At 51.5% G+C, this 19,116-nt stretch overlaps 1 protein-coding gene across 3 annotated transcripts; it reads left to right on the plus strand.

Moving 5' to 3' along the window:
* The first annotated feature begins 8,713 nt into the window (after window positions 1–8,713).
* On the plus strand, window positions 8,714–19,027 carry Pmm1 (phosphomannomutase 1). Of its 3 annotated transcripts, none has more exons than XM_005322201.5 (8): window positions 8,716–8,876; window positions 12,575–12,692; window positions 14,207–14,283; window positions 14,406–14,497; window positions 14,800–14,899; window positions 17,379–17,454; window positions 18,121–18,236; window positions 18,550–19,027. In XM_005322201.5, exons 1-8 carry the CDS (start codon window positions 8,790–8,792, stop codon window positions 18,670–18,672), a joined length of 789 nt encoding a protein of 262 aa, XP_005322258.1. In that variant the 5' UTR covers window positions 8,716–8,789; the 3' UTR covers window positions 18,673–19,027. The 3 variants fall into 3 exon arrangements, with proteins under 3 accessions (XP_021580064.1, XP_005322258.1, XP_077908800.1); XM_078052674.1 differs by lacking the exon at window positions 8,716–8,876 and adding an exon at window positions 13,656–13,719; XM_021724389.3 differs by lacking the exons at window positions 14,207–14,283; window positions 14,800–14,899 and having other exon boundaries at window positions 8,714–8,876; window positions 14,346–14,497.
* Window positions 19,028–19,116: the final 89 nt, after the last annotated feature.

The raw sequence follows: 19,116 nt of genomic DNA on the forward strand, positions 1-19,116 counted from the left end.
TGTCCCATTTGACAGGACAGAGAACCAAAGTTATCCAGTTGGCTGGTGGCTGAACCTGCCCTTTCATCCAGACCATGTTTTCTCAACACCCGCTGCTGTGGCGTCCCCACCGACTTCCCCACTGAGGCACTGTTTTCCTAGTGTGCTAGTTTAGGAATGACACAAGATTCTGGCTCCTTCCCGGGGGTGCGGAGTGCAGTTGGCTTTACTGACATACCCGCTTCCTGAGGACAACCTGTTCAGAGGAAGGAGTCCCTGAGACTTACTCAGGTCACACACTGGAAGATAAGTCCCAGCTTTGCCACTGGAGGGGCCTGTCCAGTTCAGTGACCCTGTAAGATGGAAATGGCACCCACCTCACCTTACAAACTCTTGCAGTTGTGCTTCCATCTACCTCTGGAGGGAAGGGCAGAAAACAGGTGTTTTCCCCAGACTTTGCAACTCACAGCCAGTCAGTCTGAGGTGGTTCATTCAACCCCACAGCCATTTCCCTGGGACCAATATGTGCAGCCACCGCACTCTGGTGGTGAGCACTGTTGGCAAGGCCCTACCTAGGCAGGTGAGGCTAGGAGAGTACAAGTTAGGGGATCCCAAATGGTGATGGTGCCAGAGAAGTAATAAAGCCAGGTGGCAGCATTGTGTGGAAGGAGGGATAGGTTAGGTTGGGGAGGCTTCTCTGAGGACATAATATTTAATCTGTTACCAGAATGATGAAGACCACAGGTCTTGGGGGTTGGATTCCTAGCAGAGGGAATAGCTAGTGAGAACGCTGGAGGGTCCAAGAGAACAGAGTAGGTGGGCAGAGAGCAGCAGGAGGTGCAGGACAGGGACTTGGGGGTGACCAAGCAGGAGAGTGGGTGGTTCCCATGTGCTATTCATGGTGGGAGGGGCGCATATGGTGAGAGGCTGCAGCAGGAAGCCTGGGAGGAAAGCAGTGGGGTTGGGGCAGCAGGTGCACAGTGCACAGAGGTGTGCTTGGTGCTGTGGAGAAGCCCTGGACAAGACTTTGGAGCTTAGACAGAACCACCGCCCTGCCGTATGGCCTCCTGTAGCTACCCCAGCTTTGAACTTGGAATGTGCCTTGATTTCTGTGTAAGGAATGTGTTTCAGAGCTGGGGGTGTAGCTTAGTTGATGGAGTGCTTGTGTGTAAGGCCCTGAGTTTGATCCCCAGCACTGAAGAAAAAAAAAAGAATGTATTTAGAAAATCGAAGTAAGGGCTGGGGATGTGGCTCAAGCAGTAGCACGCTCGCCTGGCATGCGTGCGGCCCGGGTTCGATCCTCAGCACCACATACAAAGATGTTGTGTCTGCCGAGAACTAAAAAATATAAAAAAAAAAAAAGAAAGAAAATCGAAGTAAACAATAAAAGTACAAAGATGAAAAAAAAATCACCTGAAATTCCGTCATCCTGAGAAACTACCAACCTTGCAGATGTTTCAGGACATCTGAAGGTGCAAACGCTAACCATGCTCTCTGGAATCTCACTTTGTTGTAACATGCAGTGAGGAGGCACAGGTCGCGGTGGTGCTGGGGTAGAGGGAATTCTAAGAGAACCTTCCAGCAAAGTTCCCCAGTGCCTGAGGGAACTGTCAGGCAGCTGTGGTGGGGGCAGGGACCTGCTTGGGAGTGAGATGGTAGTTTAGGGGAATACCTGCCCAGGCTGGTTGGGAACCAGACTGAGACTCACTGTCCTCATGCCCAGATAGTGGCTCTGGCCTCAAAGAGTGACATAGAGCCCTTTAAAATTAAAAGTTCCAAAGGGTTTTCAGCTCCTGAACTTCCTCTGCTGAGAATGGCCAGGTGTGTTGCCAGGGAAGCTTAAATGGGACGCGTTCTCAGGCTAGCGCAGCCTTGCTGAATCTGCATTTGTATCTCTTCTGATTTTTGTTTCTATAAATTCTAAAATCTTCTGTAACACCCGGGATCGGTCTGTTTCTCGCCAGTTCAATACTGGGATTGAACCCTGGGGCACTTTACCACTGAGTAACATCCCCCTTTCTATTTTTTTTGAGACAGAATCTCAATAAATTGCTTAGGGCCTCACTGAATTGCTGAGGCTGGCTTTGAACTTTTAATCCTCCTGAGCCAGTGGGATTACCTGCGTGCGCCACCACGCCCGGCTCCCAGTTCTCTATTTTTATTTTATGACAGGGTCTCACTAAGTTGCCAAAGCTAGCCTCGAACTTGCAATCCTCCTGCCTCAGCCTCTGCTCCTCCCGAAAGTTAAACTGTGGAAAATCGTTTTTCCTTTTTACATCCTTATTTCTTATGCGAGTCCACGGCCAGCCACAATCCAGGCAGGTTTCCTGGTTTGGCTGCCGATAACAAGAGGGCAGGCAAAGAGCCCAGCAAGGGTCTGACACACAACTGAACGTGATTCCTTGACCAAGGCGCTGGAGGCTTTGGAAAGATGGGAAGCGGCTGGAACTGATCTGGTGTGCAGGATCAGCTGGAGAGAGCCACTCACGGTCACGAGGCCATAAGGGAGGTGAACACCAGGGGGCGCTGTGGACCAGCATACCCGGCCCGGCCCACGGCCCAACTCCGGACATGCGGAGTTCCGCACATACCTGGGTCACTGCTTGGTCTAGTAAGAGTCCACGGGGTGACAGCCAAACGCCTTGCCCTCACGTTATCAAGGCCCTTCTCATGATCCAACCCCACGCCCTGCCTCAATTGCCAGTCCTTTGTCACGCAGGTGGTTTCACAACCTCCATGGCTCAGTCCACATTTGCTCCACCTGGATCCCTTTTTCAGCGCTTTGGGACCAGTGGTGTCCTCTTCCCACGAGAGCTGTCCGCCTGACCCCGGGGTTGCCTCCGGCACACTCCCACCAACCCAGCATTGAACAGACATCGGCTGGAGGGGGTAGGTCATCAAAAAAGAAACTGGTCCTCAATTCCAGCCCACCTGGATTGAGACCTTGAGACCTTGATCAAGTCCTTCCCCTCCCTGGGCTTTTTTTCATCTGTAGGAAACCGTGTATCAGATGGTCCCAAAGACCCCTCCTAGTGTGACTCCTCTCCCCACCCCTGGCTTGAACAATCAGGAAAGAACTTAACCAAGTTCTTCCAGTAGCTGGGGCTGGGCTCTCATCCACTGAAACCACTGATCTGTCCCCACTGGCTAAGAGCCCCATGGGACCTGAGCCAACCCAGCAACAGCTTCCACTCTCTCCAACAAACACGATCTCTGAGCATGCGTCCTTTGCCCTTCAAGTGTTCAAATTCAATTATCTATTGTGAAAACAATGTAAACCCTGTAGGTATTTTGAAAAGGAAAACAAACTGTGACAGCCCTTTGCAGTGCCTCTTTAAAAACACCTTTTTCCCTACTCCCTTCAGCTTCCTGGCAGCATTGCTGGCCCCATCCCTAGAAGAGGAATGGCTGAGAGTGGAAGGCACCTGCTTAAGGCCAGCTGCGGGGAAGAGTAGCCCACAAACTGACACGGAGGTTGCCCACCTCCAAACCCAACAACACAGAAGAGGCTGCCCACCCCTCAAAAGATCACATTCCAGGTAGAGAAAAAGAAAGTCAACAGCCCCTATATTCTTTCAGTGCGTTGACTTCTACACTGCCTGCACCACCAGGGAGGAGCCAGGAGAAAGCATAGGATTTGGGGGTACAGAACTGAGACGGGAAACCTGACTGTGCGTGTGACCCTAGGAAAATCACTGCATTTCTCTGGTGTCAGCACCTACCTCTTGAATTTGGGTACTTCAGAGAGAGATTGGGAAACATAAGAAAAATGCTCAAAGTGGGAGCTACACCGCGCCCACCAAACATGAATGTCACTAACCTTCAAACCTCAGGCTCGTGTTTGTCTCAGAAGAGCCCAGGATCTTCTTTCCTGAAAAGAACCCTGCCAGGTTGGGGTCTCAGGCCCTCTGGTTCAGTCCTGGCTTCCTCTGGTACTCTCAAAGCCACCCTTCTGGCCAGTCCTCCCTCCCTGTCTTGCTCCTTCCTTTCCCCAGGGCCCCATCTGAGCACCAGTTGCCAAGGATGAGTTAAAGGGACATACTGGAGGCCGCAGGGATTTTCCCCCCCTGGTATCCCTGGGTCTGTGCTTCAGAGCCAGTCACCTGGGTTTCAGGTGAAATGCCTGTGGTTGAAAATTCAGATGAGAAGCTATAGAAACTGTGTTGTAAGAAGACTAGTTCTCTGCAGTCTAAGGCATGGGTGTGGGGACAAGGGAACTTATCTTTGTCTTTGGAAAGGTGGATCCAGTTCTAGGAAGACAAAACCTCATCCTACCTGGTGGACAGCATCCCAGAACTACCTGATACCCATGCCAAGGGCGGGTTCCAGGAAACTGCATTCAACCAGTGAAACAGGGATCACCGGTGAGGTATCATAGACTAAATCTGGGTAATTCCAGTCCCATGCACAGGCACTAGACAGGCCCTGCCAGAACCAACTCAGAGCAGGTCAGGACAGAGCAGGGCTGGGTGTATAGCTGAGGGATAGACCACATGCTTTTCAGCACCACAAAAACAAAACAGTTAGCTGTCCACATCAACAGCACATACAAAAGCCCCTGGGAGGTGAGACCCTTAATTTGTTCCCGGCAGTGCTCCAAGGACCCAGAGGAGTGTCAGGCACAACATATTGTTGAAGAATCAAACTCTGCCACCAGGGCCTGGAAAAAGACTGACTTTTCCTTTGACCTCTGACTCCAACATGGCCTCTCAGCATATTCCATCACTGATCCTGTCTTTAATTTTTTTTCATACTTTGTTCACAGATGAAAAAAAAATATTACATTAAAATATTATCTTGACACCCAGGCAAGTGGTGCACACCTGTAATCCCAGTGACTACTGAATTTTTTTTTTTTTTTTTTAGTTCCAGGGATAGAACCCACAGCCTTACACATGCTAAGCAAGTTTTACATCCTCTGTGATTTTTAAAATTGTTGTTTAAATTTGAGACAGGATCTTGCTAAGATACTGACATTGGCCTGACTTTGAGGTCCTCCTGCCTCAGCCTCCTGAGTAGCTGGGATTACAGGCCTGTACCACTGGGCCCAGCTTGATTACAGAACTTTTGATGCCTCTTAAAATTAGCACCTGCAGGGTTGGGGTTGTGGCTCAGCGGAGGAACGCTCACCTAGCATGTGCAAGGCCCTGGGTTCGATCCTCAGCACCACATAAAAATAAATAAATAAAGGTATTGTATCCAACTACAACTAAAAAATAAATATTTTTTTTTTTTTTAAAATAGCACCTGCAGTAAGTGCTTCCCTTACCTTTTCTGACTCCACCTGGCTGAACTGTGGCTGCTGGGAGCTCTGTGAAGTGTAAGGCACACCCCTCTCTCTTTAGCAGGTGGAGGAATTAGCACCTCCTAGACTTGCTCCCAGAGCAAGTGAAAATATGTGGTCAAGCATCCAGTATGCTGGCTGCCCCATGCCAGAGGATGGGTAAATATCAGTTTTTACTATCTCACCTTTCATACTCCTGTCAGGTGGGTTTACATCCCCATTATATAAATGCAGAACCTAAGGCCCAGCAAGGTATGATGACCTATCCACATCCTTAAAGTTAGCTGGAACCAAACTGCAATTCTCCAAACTCTGACTCTGATGATCTCTTCAGGAAACCACTACTACCTGACAGAAAAAGAACCAGGTCTACCAAAGGAACTGTGAGCAGCAGTACCCTTCATAAGTATGTGGGTGTATATGACCCAAACTGCTGTCAAGGACAGAATTACAACAAGTAATTTTGAGGGTCTAAGTGGGTCTCATTTTCTATTTTAGAATTGGGCAATACTTGTTGGGCACAGGGGCCCTTCCAGTGGCTCAGGAGGCTGAGGCAGGAGGATCACAAGTTCAAGGTCAGCCTCAGCTGAGAACCTAAAGCAGTTTAGCAAGACCCTGTCTCAAAACAAAAAATAAAAAGGGCGGGGGAGGGACTGGGGTTGTGGGTCAGTGGTAGAGAGCTTGCCTAGCACACATGAGGCACTACATAAAAATGAAATAAAGATATTGTGCCCACATACAACTAAAAAATAAATATTAAAAAAAAAAGGTTGGGGGACTGGGGCTATAGCTCAGTGGTAAAGCATTTGCCTAGCATGTGTGAGGCACCAGGTTCGATCATCAGCATCACATAAAAATAAACAAAAGCATTCTGTCCATCTACAACTACAGAATTAAAAAAAAATAAAACAAAATTGGGGGTGGAAAAAGAGGTCTGGAGATGTGGCTCAATGGTTAAGTGCTCCTGGTTTCAATCCCTGGTACTACTGCTACTCCTACTAATAATAATTGGGCAACACTTCATCCCATAAAATAGAGCAAGGGTTCCCACTGAGCTGAGAAGAGGTTTGAGATATATATATATATACACACATACACACACACACACACACATATACATACATATATATGCATTTTATATAATATATATAAATATATATGTATATATATATATATATATATATATATATATATATATATGGACACACTACCTTTATTTTATTTTACTGTTTATTTTTTATGTAGTGTTGAGGATGGAATTCAATGCCTCACACTTGCTTGGCAAGTGCTCTACCACTGAACCACAACCCCAGCCCAGTTTCTTTATATTTCTTATTTTTTGCACTACTGGGGATTGAGCCCAGGGGCACTCTATCTCTGAGCTATATTCCCAGCCCATTTTATGCTTTGAGACAGGGTCTCAGTTAGTTGCCTCTCGCCCTCTGGTGGGGGCAAGAGGCTCTCGGAGCCCTCCCGCCCCAGAGTTTGCAGGTCTGAGGCTGCTCAAATTTAGGATCCTCCTGCCTCAGGTTGTTACCGCTGTTGGCCGGTGACGAGTCCTTGCTTCCCCAATGTTGAAGAATAACACCAAAGAAGCACACCGAGGCAAGGTCAGAGTAGAAATTAGATGTGTATTAAAGGACAGCAGAAAAGACTTCTCCCGGAGGAAGAAGGGTACCCAAGAGGTGGAATCCGTGGAAGTGCGGTTGTCTCCCCTTTTTATAGTTTTGGTGATGGAATGTAGGTGGGAAGGGTTGGGACACAGGTGGGCCAAACAAGTAATCTGGGCAGGAAGGACTTCATTATCACTTCTTTGGGATGGGCTATCTCCAAATCTGTTGGGGGCTGTTTCCTGGGTTCCATTAACATTTCTTTGGGGTGGACTTTGGCCTAGGGCCTTTCTGGGACTTCATTAACATTCCATGAGTTGTCCTGCGTTTCCTGGAATCATTATCAGTATGGCCTCCATTTTAGATTTCACTGATATTAGACCCGATTTACCTAACTACACTGACTACCTAATTTTTAATCTGGCTTCAAGGTGTCCCTGGGATCACAGGCATGGGCACCATGCTTGGCAGTAGGTTGGTTTTACAGACAGGGAAGAGCCCAAGAAAGCAGAAATAAAAAACAGGTTAGTCACTTCAAAGTTACTTTCCTTCTCAGGTAAGAATAGGGAGATAGAAATATATAAAACAGCAAAACAAGGATCAATAGCGCTTGCCTGTTGAAAGACCCCCGAGACCCCAACCCAGAAATGAACACGCGAGTCACTGGATGCAATCAGCAGGAGGAGTTTATTCTCACACAGGCGCCTATGGGTGCGAAGCAGAACCTCGGCCGTAGCTTTGGCAGCTTGCACACACGGGCTCGGGGTTACAGGGTTTTTATAGGGTGCAAGGGACAAGATTCCAGCTTAGCACAGTAACAGCTATTTTATTGGCCCCCTCTCAAGTTCCCCTAAATTTTTGCCCTCAGGTCACGGGGGGGGGCAGAGTGGTTTTTTGTGCAAGACTTGAGGGGGCTACGTGCTGCTGGGGGAGTTTTGACATGAGGGTGTTAACATATGGGTTACAACAAGGGGGGTGTGGGGCATGGGTTGCTGTTAGGAGGAAGCATCTTGTGACTGCAGGGCAAAAGGTTATATTTCTTAACATTAAGCTTAAGGCTTTGAGGCTGGGGTCTTTCACTGTAATTCCAGCGACTAGGGAAACTGAGGCAGAAGATCACAAATCCGAGGCCAGCCTCATCAGTTTAGCAAGGCTCTAAGCAACTCAAGAGTTACCCTGTCTCAAAATAAAAAATATAAAGGGCTGATGATGTAGTTCAGTGGTAAAGCACCCTTGGGTTCAATCCCTAGTACAAAAAAAAAAAAAAGTGGGATCTGAGCAGGCTTCTTTTTTTGGGGGGGCGGTGGACCAGGTATTGAACCCAGAATCCTTTTTTATTTTGAGACAGGGCCTCGCTAAATTGCTGTGACTGGCTTTGAACTTGCGCTCCTCCTGCCTCCACCTGCTGAGCAGCTGGGATTGCAGGCGGCGCCCAATTTGGACAGGATACTTCACGGAGGCGGACGAAGAGCTGGGCCTTAGGAGTGCACGAATGACATCAGGAAGGCTGTCAGACAAAGTCCAAAGCCTGAGCCATGAGGAGATTTGCAGTTCAAGCCTTGTAGGGCAAAGGGACTGCCCTGGAAATCTTGGCCGCGGCGAGGGCGAGTCCGACCTGCCCAGCCGGGCCTTGCTCCGTCCTTCCGGATCCCTCCGCAGCCGTCGTCGCAGACCCGGTTCGGCGCGCAGGCTCAGGCCCCGCCTCCGGCCCGCGGGACGCTGTGCCACGCCCCCGCCAGAGCGCCCCAGCCTCCTTTCAGCGGGCCCAGACCCCGCCCCCGTCCGGCCCACCCTAGCCACGCCCCCTCAGCGCGGCGCCGCCTGGCGGGCTCCCGGCCCCGCCCCGTCCAGCCTCCGCCCGGCGCGACCTGGGCGGCCGCATCCAGTGACTCCGCCCGGCGCGCGGAGCTGCAGCCATGGCTGTCACCGCCGAGGGCGCCCGAAGGAAGGAGCGCGTCCTCTGCTTGTTTGACGTGGACGGGACCCTCACGCCGGCTCGCCAGGTAGCGCCCCGACGTTCCGAATCCCCGGCCCGGAGTGTCGCGCGGACCCGCGAGGGCAAGCATGGGGCCTGCGGCGGCGTGACCGCGGACACTCCCGGTCCCGGTGTGGGATGCAGCGGTTCCCGCCCTTGCCCTCCTAGGGCCGAGCTCCCCTGGTGAAGGGGACCTTGGTACCCGTGCCCCAGCCTTCCGGGCGTCCATGCCCTGACCTTCTCGGGAGCGCTGGGGCTAGTTCCAGTCCTGGAGGGAGGGGGCTGTGGATGGGGGCTCGGCTCTTTTCCCAGGAGGGTTCCGTACGGCGAGGCCTGGCTCCGGGGCTCGCACCCCGTCTCAGCCCTAGGATGCACCAGTAGTCGAAGCTGGCATCTGAAGCCATGGTCCCAGCAGGGCCTGGCGCGCGCCGAAATGTCAGCGTCGCCCTCTGGTGGGGGCAAGAGGCTCTCGGAGCCCTCCCGCCCCTGAGTTTGCAGGTCTGAGGCTGCGTTTAGTTTCTCAAGCCACCCGCCCACCTTCCACCCGTGTCATGGAGCAGAGAGGGCTGCTTTCCTTTTTCGGGGGCTCCATAAACCTGGAGGTGGTTACAATGGAGCTACTGAGGCACAGTGAGAATGGAAGTGAAGTTCTCCTTCCGAATCAACCCGTGGGGCCATCCTCCGACCTCTGCACCGCACCCAGTTTTCTCCCTTTGCTCTCATCGTGGGCGAGTCCTCAGACCCACCCTCACCAGCTGGATGCATGAATAAGCAGGCTTCACTGGTGCCCACCCTGTGGGTATTCCACCCTCCAGCATGAGGGCCCCAAGAGCCACCGGAGGTTCCTCCCGTAGCAGGAGTAGTGGGGATGTGTTTCTAGGCAGAGGCTGATGGGAACCCAGGTCTTAGCCTCCCATGGCCCCTCCCCTCCCCTTTAGCCAAGTTGCCTTGGCTAGGGATGGGGTTTTGGAAAGGGATCAGCCCCCTTGCTGGGTGTGGATCCCGGAGCCAAAGGCAGCCTGGAGGGAGGGTGGTGGGGCCTAAGCACACCTCCCCCCACCCTTTACTGTATCCCAACAGCCTGAACAAGGACTGCCTGTTTATTGTCCACTGCAGGCCCTGTGCTTTGCGTTTTTCAAAAGTAAAATTTCAATTATACATGTGTTCACAGGACACATTCATTTTTGTAAAGAATGAAAATAATATAATAGGGAAGGCTAAAGTCCCCTCCGAACCCACAAGGAAGGGGCTCAGCCCCCTCCCCAAAGTTGCTTGGGTGGCTTCTTTCCAGACCTTTATCTGGAACTATTTGCCCAGTGAAAATATTAGGCATTGTTTTGTAAGGCTATTTTTAATTAAGTGGCATTATACTATATGTGCCTTCCTGTGACTTGCTTTTGGTAGTTAACATCGTGTCTTGGGATCCTATTACATTGAAGCACAGGCCTGCCTTACCTGAGTACCTGCAGTAGAGTAGGTATGTGTCATTCTCCTGTTGACAAGCATGTAAGTTGCTTGCAGTTTTTTCACTATTATAAATATACCCCTTATGAACCTCCGTATATACCTGGGCAAGAGAAGTAGAAATTCCAGGTGATGGGGTATATGCATTTTAAGTTTAATAGATCCTGCTAAATTACCTTCCAAAACAGCTATACCAGTTTGTATTCCCCCAACAGTATCCAAGAGCACCTGTTTCCCTGCATTGTCTCCCACTTTAGATGTTGTCATTTTGTATATTTAAATGGATGAAAATTCAGTTTATAACTCACTAACATTTCATTAGGAGAATCTTTTCACATCATCAGTCACCAGTTCATTGTTTTTCATTTCCAAGTCCTTTGGATACATTATCCCATTTAATTCTAACAGCTGCCCCTGTATACTATGTACCCATTTAACAGAAGAGACATTGAGGGAAAGAAAGACAAAGCCATTTGCTCAAGGTCATCCTGTTGTTAGGGACTTGAGTCAGAGTTTGAATTAAGGTACATTTAGTTTTAGACATCAAAACAAGTGAGGGACAAGTATCTCTTATCCAAAATGCTTGGGACTAGAGATATTTTGGATTTTTTTATATTTTTTAATATTTGCACATACCTAATGAGACAACAAGATATTTTGGGGCTAGGACATAGGGCTAAACACAAAGTTCATTCATGTTTCACATATGCCTTATACAGCTGAGTGGGATGTCACTCACCCATGATCCCAGCTACCCGGGAGACCAAAGCAAGAGGATCACAAGTTCAAGGCCAGCCTGGGCAACTTAGCAAGACCCTGCCTCAAAATGTTTAAAAATGGGATTTAATTGTAGCTTAGTGGTAGAGTGCCCCTGGGTCAGATCCCCACTACTGGAAACAGTACACACACACCTTATACACATTGCCACATAGCCTGAAGGCAATGTTATATTTTTCCTTTTTTTTTTATTTTTTAATTTTTTTTATTTTTTGGTGCTGGGCATCAAACCCAGGGCCTCATGAATGGTAGACAACTGCTGTGCCACTGAGCTATACCCTGGCCCTATTTTATACAATTTAATTTTTTTTTCTTTTTTAGATATGTACATGACAGTAGAGTGTATTTTTACATGTTATACATACATGGAGTATAACTTATTCTAATTAAGATCCCATTCTTGTGGTTGTACATGATGTGGAGTTTCACCATTGGTATAGTCATATATGAAAATAGAAAAGTTATGTCTGATTCATTATACTGTTTTTTTTTTTTTTTTAAGAGAGAGAGAGAGAGAGAATTTTAACATTTATTTATTTTTTTATCTTTGTATGTGGTGCTGAGGATTGAACCTGGGCCGCACGCATGCCAGACAAGCACACACTACCGCTTGAACCACATTCCCAGCCCCCGTTCTACTGTTTTTCCTATTCGCATCCTCCCTCCCTTTCATTTCCCTTTGTCCAATCCAGTGAATTTCTATTCCCTCCCTTCCTCCTTGTTGTGAATTAGCATCAGAGATGTATCAGAGAGAACATTGGGCCTTTGTAGTTGTTTTTTTGTTTTTGTTTTTGTTTCTTATCATTTAGAGATAAATTGGCATTATACTATATGTGCCTTCCTGTGACTTGCTTTTGATAGAAAAGCAAGTCACAGGAAGATAGAACCCGGGGCCTAGTGCATGCAAGGCAAGTACTCTACCAGCTAAGCTGTATCCCCAGCCCTGGGCCTTTGGTTTTTGGGGATTGGCTTATATCACTTAATATGATAGTCTCCAGATCCATCCACTTACCAGCAAAAGTCATTAAGTCATTCTTTTTTGTGGCTGAGTAATATTCTATTGTGTATATGTACCACATTTAATTAATCCATTCATCTGTTGAAGGGCACCTAGGTTGGTTCCATAGCTTAGCTATTATGAATTGAGCTGCTATAAACATTGATGTGGGTATATCACTGTAGTATGCTGATTCTAAGTGCTAGGGTATATACTGAGCAGCGGGATAACTAGGTCAACATTTAATATTTTTAGTGTGCTTCCGTGACCCATCAGATTAAGTCAAGAATAGAATTTTCCACTTGTGGTATTATGTCAGTGAGCAAAAAGTTTTGAGTTTTGGATCATTCCTGATTTTCAGATTATGATGCTCAGCGCCTAGTGACTGACATCAGGTAGAAAGTGAGCTCCCTGATTCTGAGCACTAAGTGGGGGCTAAGTGGAGGTCCCTGAGTCAAAATCCTTCTCTTCCTCCTTCCTCACTGCAGAAAATTGACCCTGAGGTATCAGCTTTCCTGCAGAAGCTGCGCAGTCGGGTGCAGATTGGAGTGGTGGGCGGCTCCGATTACTCCAAGATTGCTGAGCAGCTGGGAGATGGGGATGAAGGTAGGAGTGGGCTGCAGCCTGTTCCAGTGGTGAGGGTGGAGGGAACAGGGAGCTGGGGAGTCAGGATATTCCTGGGCACCCCAAAGACCTTGTACTGCTTCTGTGGGGCAAAAGAGGTAGAGAAGCAGCAGCCAGATGCCCCCTTACTGAGTCAACAAGCACTGAGTGAGCCAGTGGCCAGGCAGGGGCTGGGAACAAGTCTGACCAAATCCTGACCTTCTGCAGTTTACATCCTCATGACTCCCTGTTGAATCTAGATTTCCTCCTCTTTAAAATGGGCATTATTGGGGCTGGGATTGTGGCTCAGCAGTAGAGCGCTCGCCTAGCATGGGCGGGACTCGAGTTCGATCCTTAGCACCACCTAAAAATAAAGGCATTGTGTTGTGTCCATCTACACCTAAAAAATAAATATTTAAAAAAAAGTCTGGTAGAATTCAGATGAGAATTCCCAGCTTTAAAAAAATGGACATAATCAATAGTGGCTATGATTTGTTGAAAATTTCCAGGTGTTGCAGGGCACAGTAGCTTAGACCTGTAATCCCAGCCATGAGAGGCTGAGGCAGGAGGATTTCAAGTTCCAGGCTAGCCTCAGAAAGTTAGTGAGGACCTAAGCAACTTAATAAGACACTGTCTCAAAATAAATAAAAGGAGCTGGGGCTGTAGGTGAATGGTAAAGCACCACTGGGTTAAATACCAGTGCACAGAGGGCGGGGAGGAAGTAAGGAAGTGGGGAAGGGAAGCAAAGCAAAGCAAGATAGATGACCAGGTGTTAAAGCTCTCAGGTAATCCTGGCCAGAATAGAGAGATCATCCCGTTTCTAACAGTGGACTAAGTCTCCCAGGAAGCGATTTGGATCCCAGAGCCTTTACTTCAGCTAAGTGGCAGCTGATAACCTCTAGTTCCTTAAACCAGAAACTTCCTTGAATTTTCCTTTTCCCCACATCCCCTTGTTTTTTCCACCAGTGTGTCCAAAATGATCTCCCTCTCCTGTCTACGTCTCCATTTCCAGCACCCCACCATAGTCCAGGTGATCATGGCCCCCACCCCCCAAACCCTGCTGCAGCATCCTGGCCCTGCTCCCTCTGCAGCCCAGCTCACGCACCCCAGCAGCTTCTGTGGGCAGCGAGAGCTGAAAACTCCCCAAGGCAGTCAGCCCAGGGAACAGGGAAGCCCAGAAGGGGAGTCTCCTCTACTGTGGGGCTGTGGGAGCACAGAGTGGAAATGGCGCCCCCTGCTGGGAGTCCTGGAAGGCTTCCAGAGGAAAGAGCTGGATCTTGGAGGATAAGCAGAGGACCTTAGGGGGAACATATAAAGAGCTGGAGGAGTGATTGGCTCATGGGAAAGGAAAAGCTGTGGAAGGAGAGGAGGGCTGGAGAAGCAGGTTCAGGATGGAACCCATGGGCTCTGAAGGCCAAACCCAGGAGTGCAGGCTTCCTCTGCTCTGCTTGCTTGGGGTAAAGCGGGCGCTGATCTCATACTCTCTCTTTCTCCCTGGCTTCTGTGTGGCCCTGAAGTCATTGAGAAGTTTGATTATGTGTTTGCTGAGAACGGGACAGTGCAGTATAAGCATGGACGGCTGCTCTCCAAGCAGGTCAGCACCCCCCAGGATCTAGCCTGCAGTACCCCACTTTTCCCCACTGGGACATTGCACAGGTACCTTCTGGTCTGGGGAGAGATCTCTGCCACATCTGAGAGCCTGTGTCCCTTGTCCAGACCATCCAGAACCACCTGGGAGAAGAACTCCTACAGGACTTGATCAACTTCTGCCTCAGCTACATGGCCCTGCTCAGACTGCCCAAGAAGCGGTGAGGTCCCATCTGGCCTGGCTCCAGAACTTGGGACTTAAGGGAGGAAAAGCGTGGGTCTCCCAGATGGAACCTGGACTCAGTTCCCTGGCTTCCCACTCCCCGTGGTGATGCTGGCATGGTCCCAGGGCTGGAGCATGCTAGCAAGCACCCTACCACAGAGCTGCACCCCAGCCCTGGGCTCCTGATTTAGCAGTGGGTGATTCTTGTCCCCTGTGAAGTCAGGGAGACTGTACTCATTCTCCCTGGCTCTCATTCTCCCTGGCTCCCGCCCTCCTTTCCTGGGCCTTCCTCACCACCAGCGGAACCTTCATCGAGTTCCGGAATGGCATGCTGAACATCTCGCCCATTGGTCGCAGCTGCACCCTGGAGGAGAGGATCGAGTTCTCTGAACTGGACAAGGTGCCACCCACTATGCCAGTGCAGGCCTGTAGGTCTGGGGTCTTTCAACCTCTCTGAGCCTTTATTTTCTCTCAGTAATGTGAACTGTGGGATCGGGGGTGGCCTCGGCTGAACCAGCATCTTTTGATCGCCATGTATCACTGCTATGGGCCCCTTCTTTTGCTGGTTTCCCTTCCTCATGACCTGCACCCCAGCTACCTCCTTCCTCAAGCCAACACCTAGGGTGTGTCGTTGCCACCTTCCCATCCCATAGTGTCCAGGATCCAACAGCTCCTGTTCCTTCAGCCTCGGGAACCAGTCTCAAGTCTGCTCAGCTGCAGGCCAACACCCTACTCCCCAGACTACTGTCTTGTCCCCCAGGCTGCCCCCAATCCCTCCCCCTCAGCCTGGTCTGCTCTCCAGCAGTGCCCTTGACAATCTGTTACACATGTCGTCACCCCCCACCCCTGCTGGCAGTCCTTCCCAGGCTCTCCAGCCCCTCTCCAGCCCTGAGGGCTCTGCCGGCTCCTGCTCCACTTCAGCCTCCTCTCAGCATTGGATGTGCATCTGCCCGTCCGCCATGCCCTCTCAGGATGGTGGGCATCTTCCCTGATGCGTTCCCACCGCCCCGTGCGTGCCCTCTCTCACCAGCTGGCTGCCCTCCCCTCTGCCCCCTGCTGCAGCCATGGCCTCCTTGCTTTAGCAGACAGTTTCCCAGGGTGCAGACTCAGCCCCCACCAGCTCATCCACTCACTTCCTTAGCTCTGCTCACATGTCACCTTCTGGTGGCCCTCCCAAGCTTCATGTTCACACCGCACCTCTGTCAGTCCTGCACCGCTGCCCTGTCTTAGCTTCCCCAGCATCCACCGCTGCCCTCTGACCCCCCCCCACACTGTCTACTTTTAAGATCTCAGTTCCTCTATCAGCTCTCCCCAAAACCATCATCTCCACAGACGTATGTGACTTGTTGGCTGATGGGTCCTGTGTGCCTCATACACAGCAAGTGCCCAGAAGTACTTTTTGTCTTTTTGCAGTGCTGGGGTTGAGCGCAGGCCTCGTGCATGCCAGGCCAGCGCTTGACGCTGAGCCATACCCAGCCTAGGGGATGCCTTTGAATCTATGAAACAAGTGGCATTAATTCCATTTTATGAACGTGAAAATGAAGGCTCAGAGGGGAAATGACATACCCAGGGCCACCTAGGCTGTGGGCTGCAGAGTGAAGACTGATGCAGCCCGCTGCCCACTGGTGCTTCTCTGAGAGGGGAGGGGCTCAGCGACAGGACTCCTACCCTGTGTTGGAGGCTTTCTGTAGGCATGGCCACAGCCACAGGGATCTTTCTGGTTGGAGTGGTTAAGGGCTTCTGGAGGGCCTCTGGCCTCCCTGAGGCCCACACAACCACTGGGAAGGCAGAGCCAGAGCCGGCAGGTGTCCCATCCCTTATATCTGTTTTTCCAGAAGAGGGAAGCACCCTCTTCATTAATCATTTCCCCATGCTTAACCGAGAAAATAGGCTCAGAGACTTCGATGACCTGCCCACGGCCACACAACACAGCAGGCAAGCCTGGAGCCCTGGCAGCCTGTCCTTAGGTCTCTCCAGGTACCACACCACCTGCCTGTGTTCCAGCCCTGCCCAGTCTGTTCAAGGTGGTGCTAGTCACTCTGCTCCCTTGCCCTGAAATCCTCAGTGGCCCCCGGTCCCCCAGAATGTGTTCAGACCTCTCAAGCCAGTCCTCTGTGAGCTGACTGTCCCATAGAGCTCAGTGCTGCTTCCTTTCCATTTGTTCCCGTGCCCCCCCCAGCCCAGAAGCCAAGATGTGTGGCCAGGCTTGCATGTTCCGTGGTCCCCCCAGGCCTGGCCTGCCATGCCCGCCATGGTCTCAGCAGGGTCAGGCCCAGAGCAACAGTTCCCTGCTCCACGCATCAAGGTGCTGCTCAGAGGGGCAGGGGTGGGGGCTCTCCTGGGTCCTGCTGAATCGCTCAGCCCAGCCCACAGAACATGCCCAGTGAATGGGTCCACTGTGAGGCCACATCAGCATCCTATGCCACACCAGTGCTGGGACCTGCTGCTGCTTGGTCATGGTCTTCTGCCCTTGGCCTCTCACACTCATTTGGTGCCTGAGCCTCAGTTTGCTGTTCTTGGGCAGAGCTGATGGGTCTGAACTGTGCCCTAAGGTGGACATGTGATGAGGACTTGGGCTGCCTGTCCCTGGGGCCTTCCTCCTCCCTCCTCTGCTCGCAGGCCTCTTTCAAAATACCCCATCCACACCCATGGACAGGCATCTGGCCAGGTTCATTTCAAGGACCTTCCGGATCAGGCCCTGGCTCTTCCACTATGGCTGGGCACCTTGACTGAACAAGGCAGAGTCCCTCTCTGAACCTCTGTTTCCTCATTTGTAATGTGAGGGTCAGACCCACCTAGAGGACCAATGAGCTTGTGTGGACATATCCTAGCATAGGGCTGGGCCTCCTGAGCTTCTGTCTGCACCCTTCCCTCTGCAGAAGGAGAAGATCCGGGAGAAGTTTGTGGAAGCCCTGAAGACAGAGTTTGCTGGCAAGGGATTGAGGTTCTCCCGAGGTATGTCCATCCCACAGTGGACCTGAGAGGCCTGGCCCAGGAGCCCACCCCTCAGGGCACCCAAGGCACACTGAGCTCCAAGCAGGCAGGGGTTTAGTATTTGCCAGAGCCCAGCACCCCCTGCCCAGGCAGATGCCCCACGCCGGGAGCTGAGCTTTCTTCCTCATGCCTCCTGGGCTCAGTCTGCTTGCACGTCCCAGGGCCAAGGCAGAGGCCTCTGGACCCACACGCTCCCCTCCACCACTGGCAGCACATCTGGACGGCCACATGGCTGACACAACTGATCCCTGACCACAAACTCCCCGTCACCCAGTGGCCAAGGGCGAGACCAGCTGCCAGGCTCAGTTAAAGCCTGTGCTGATCACAGGGTCCCCGGGCTCCTCCTTCCTCCAGACACAACCCAGGGCCTCACCTGGAGCCCAGGCCACAACTTGTTCCTGTTCTCTGAGCCTGAGTGTTTCTGGGCCACTCCTCGCCTCTCCCTGCCTTGGGCACTGCGCTCATCCCCCAGACGTCCCACCAGGCCATGCTGGCTGGGTGAGGCTGCCCCAGCACTCTAAGGGCCTCATCCCTGTGCACCTGAATCAGACTGTCCTTGAAGATCCCGAGTCCGTCACTAGGCAGGCTCCCAGGAAGGAATGAGCAGCCCCCTTGTCTGCCCCACAGGAGGCATGATCAGCTTTGACGTCTTCCCTGAGGGCTGGGACAAGCGCTACTGTCTGGACAGCCTGGACCAGGACAGCTTCGACACCATTCATTTCTTTGGGAACGAGACTAGCCCTGTGAGTGCAGCCCCCTCAGGTTCCCCACAACCCAGACACTGGAGGTCCAGGCCCGGACTCGGGGCAACAGAGCAGACCTCTTGGGGGGGCTCCTGGAGGACCGCCCATGCTCACTAACCCCATTAGGCAGATTGGGCGCCTAGGACCCAAAGAGGGCTGGACACTGGTTCCACAAGTCAGGGCAGGGCTGACACCGCTGTGAACACGGACTTCCTGGTGGCTCCTCCTGGGGTCTGGCCTGGGATTGTGAGGGGAGGGAAGCTCCTCCTCCAGGCACCACCTCAGGGTCTCCTTTGCCCTTCCCTGTGTGCAGGGCGGGAACGACTTTGAGATCTATGCTGATCCCCGGACCGTTGGCCACAGCGTGGTCTCTCCTCAGGACACAGTGCGGAGATGCAAAGAGATCTTCTTCCCAGAGACAGCCCATGAGGCCTGACTGGCCCACACCTGTGCATCTCGGCGTCCACTGAGCCTGACCTTGATGAGGCCAGGGCCCTTCCTTCTCTGGCCCAGGACCTCCTGCGAGGCCCATGGTCCCCAGCCAGTCAGTTCCTAGAGAGACTGGCTCCTGTCCTCCTTGTGCCCAGAGTATCCCCATCTTCCACTCTGGTGACTGGCCACAGCTGCTGCTCGTACTTCTGAACCAAGCAGGTCTCCCTCCATCCAGGAGGAGGCGCGTGCTAGAGGAGGATAAGGATCCACCCTGTCCTGCCCTGACCAGACGAGGGGCAGAGTGTTGGGAGGGCACATCTCAGAGAACTTTGTCACATACATTAAAATTCCCAGGATGAGGTGTGGTGTCGGACGCGTGTGAGGGGATGTCTGGCTCCAGTCAATGCTTTATAGCCACCACTTTGCAGATGCGGAAACAGGGACTGGG

This window comes from Ictidomys tridecemlineatus, chromosome 6 (genome assembly GCF_052094955.1).
Source record: "Ictidomys tridecemlineatus isolate mIctTri1 chromosome 6, mIctTri1.hap1, whole genome shotgun sequence".
Classification (NCBI taxonomy): Eukaryota; Metazoa; Chordata; class Mammalia; order Rodentia; family Sciuridae; genus Ictidomys; species Ictidomys tridecemlineatus.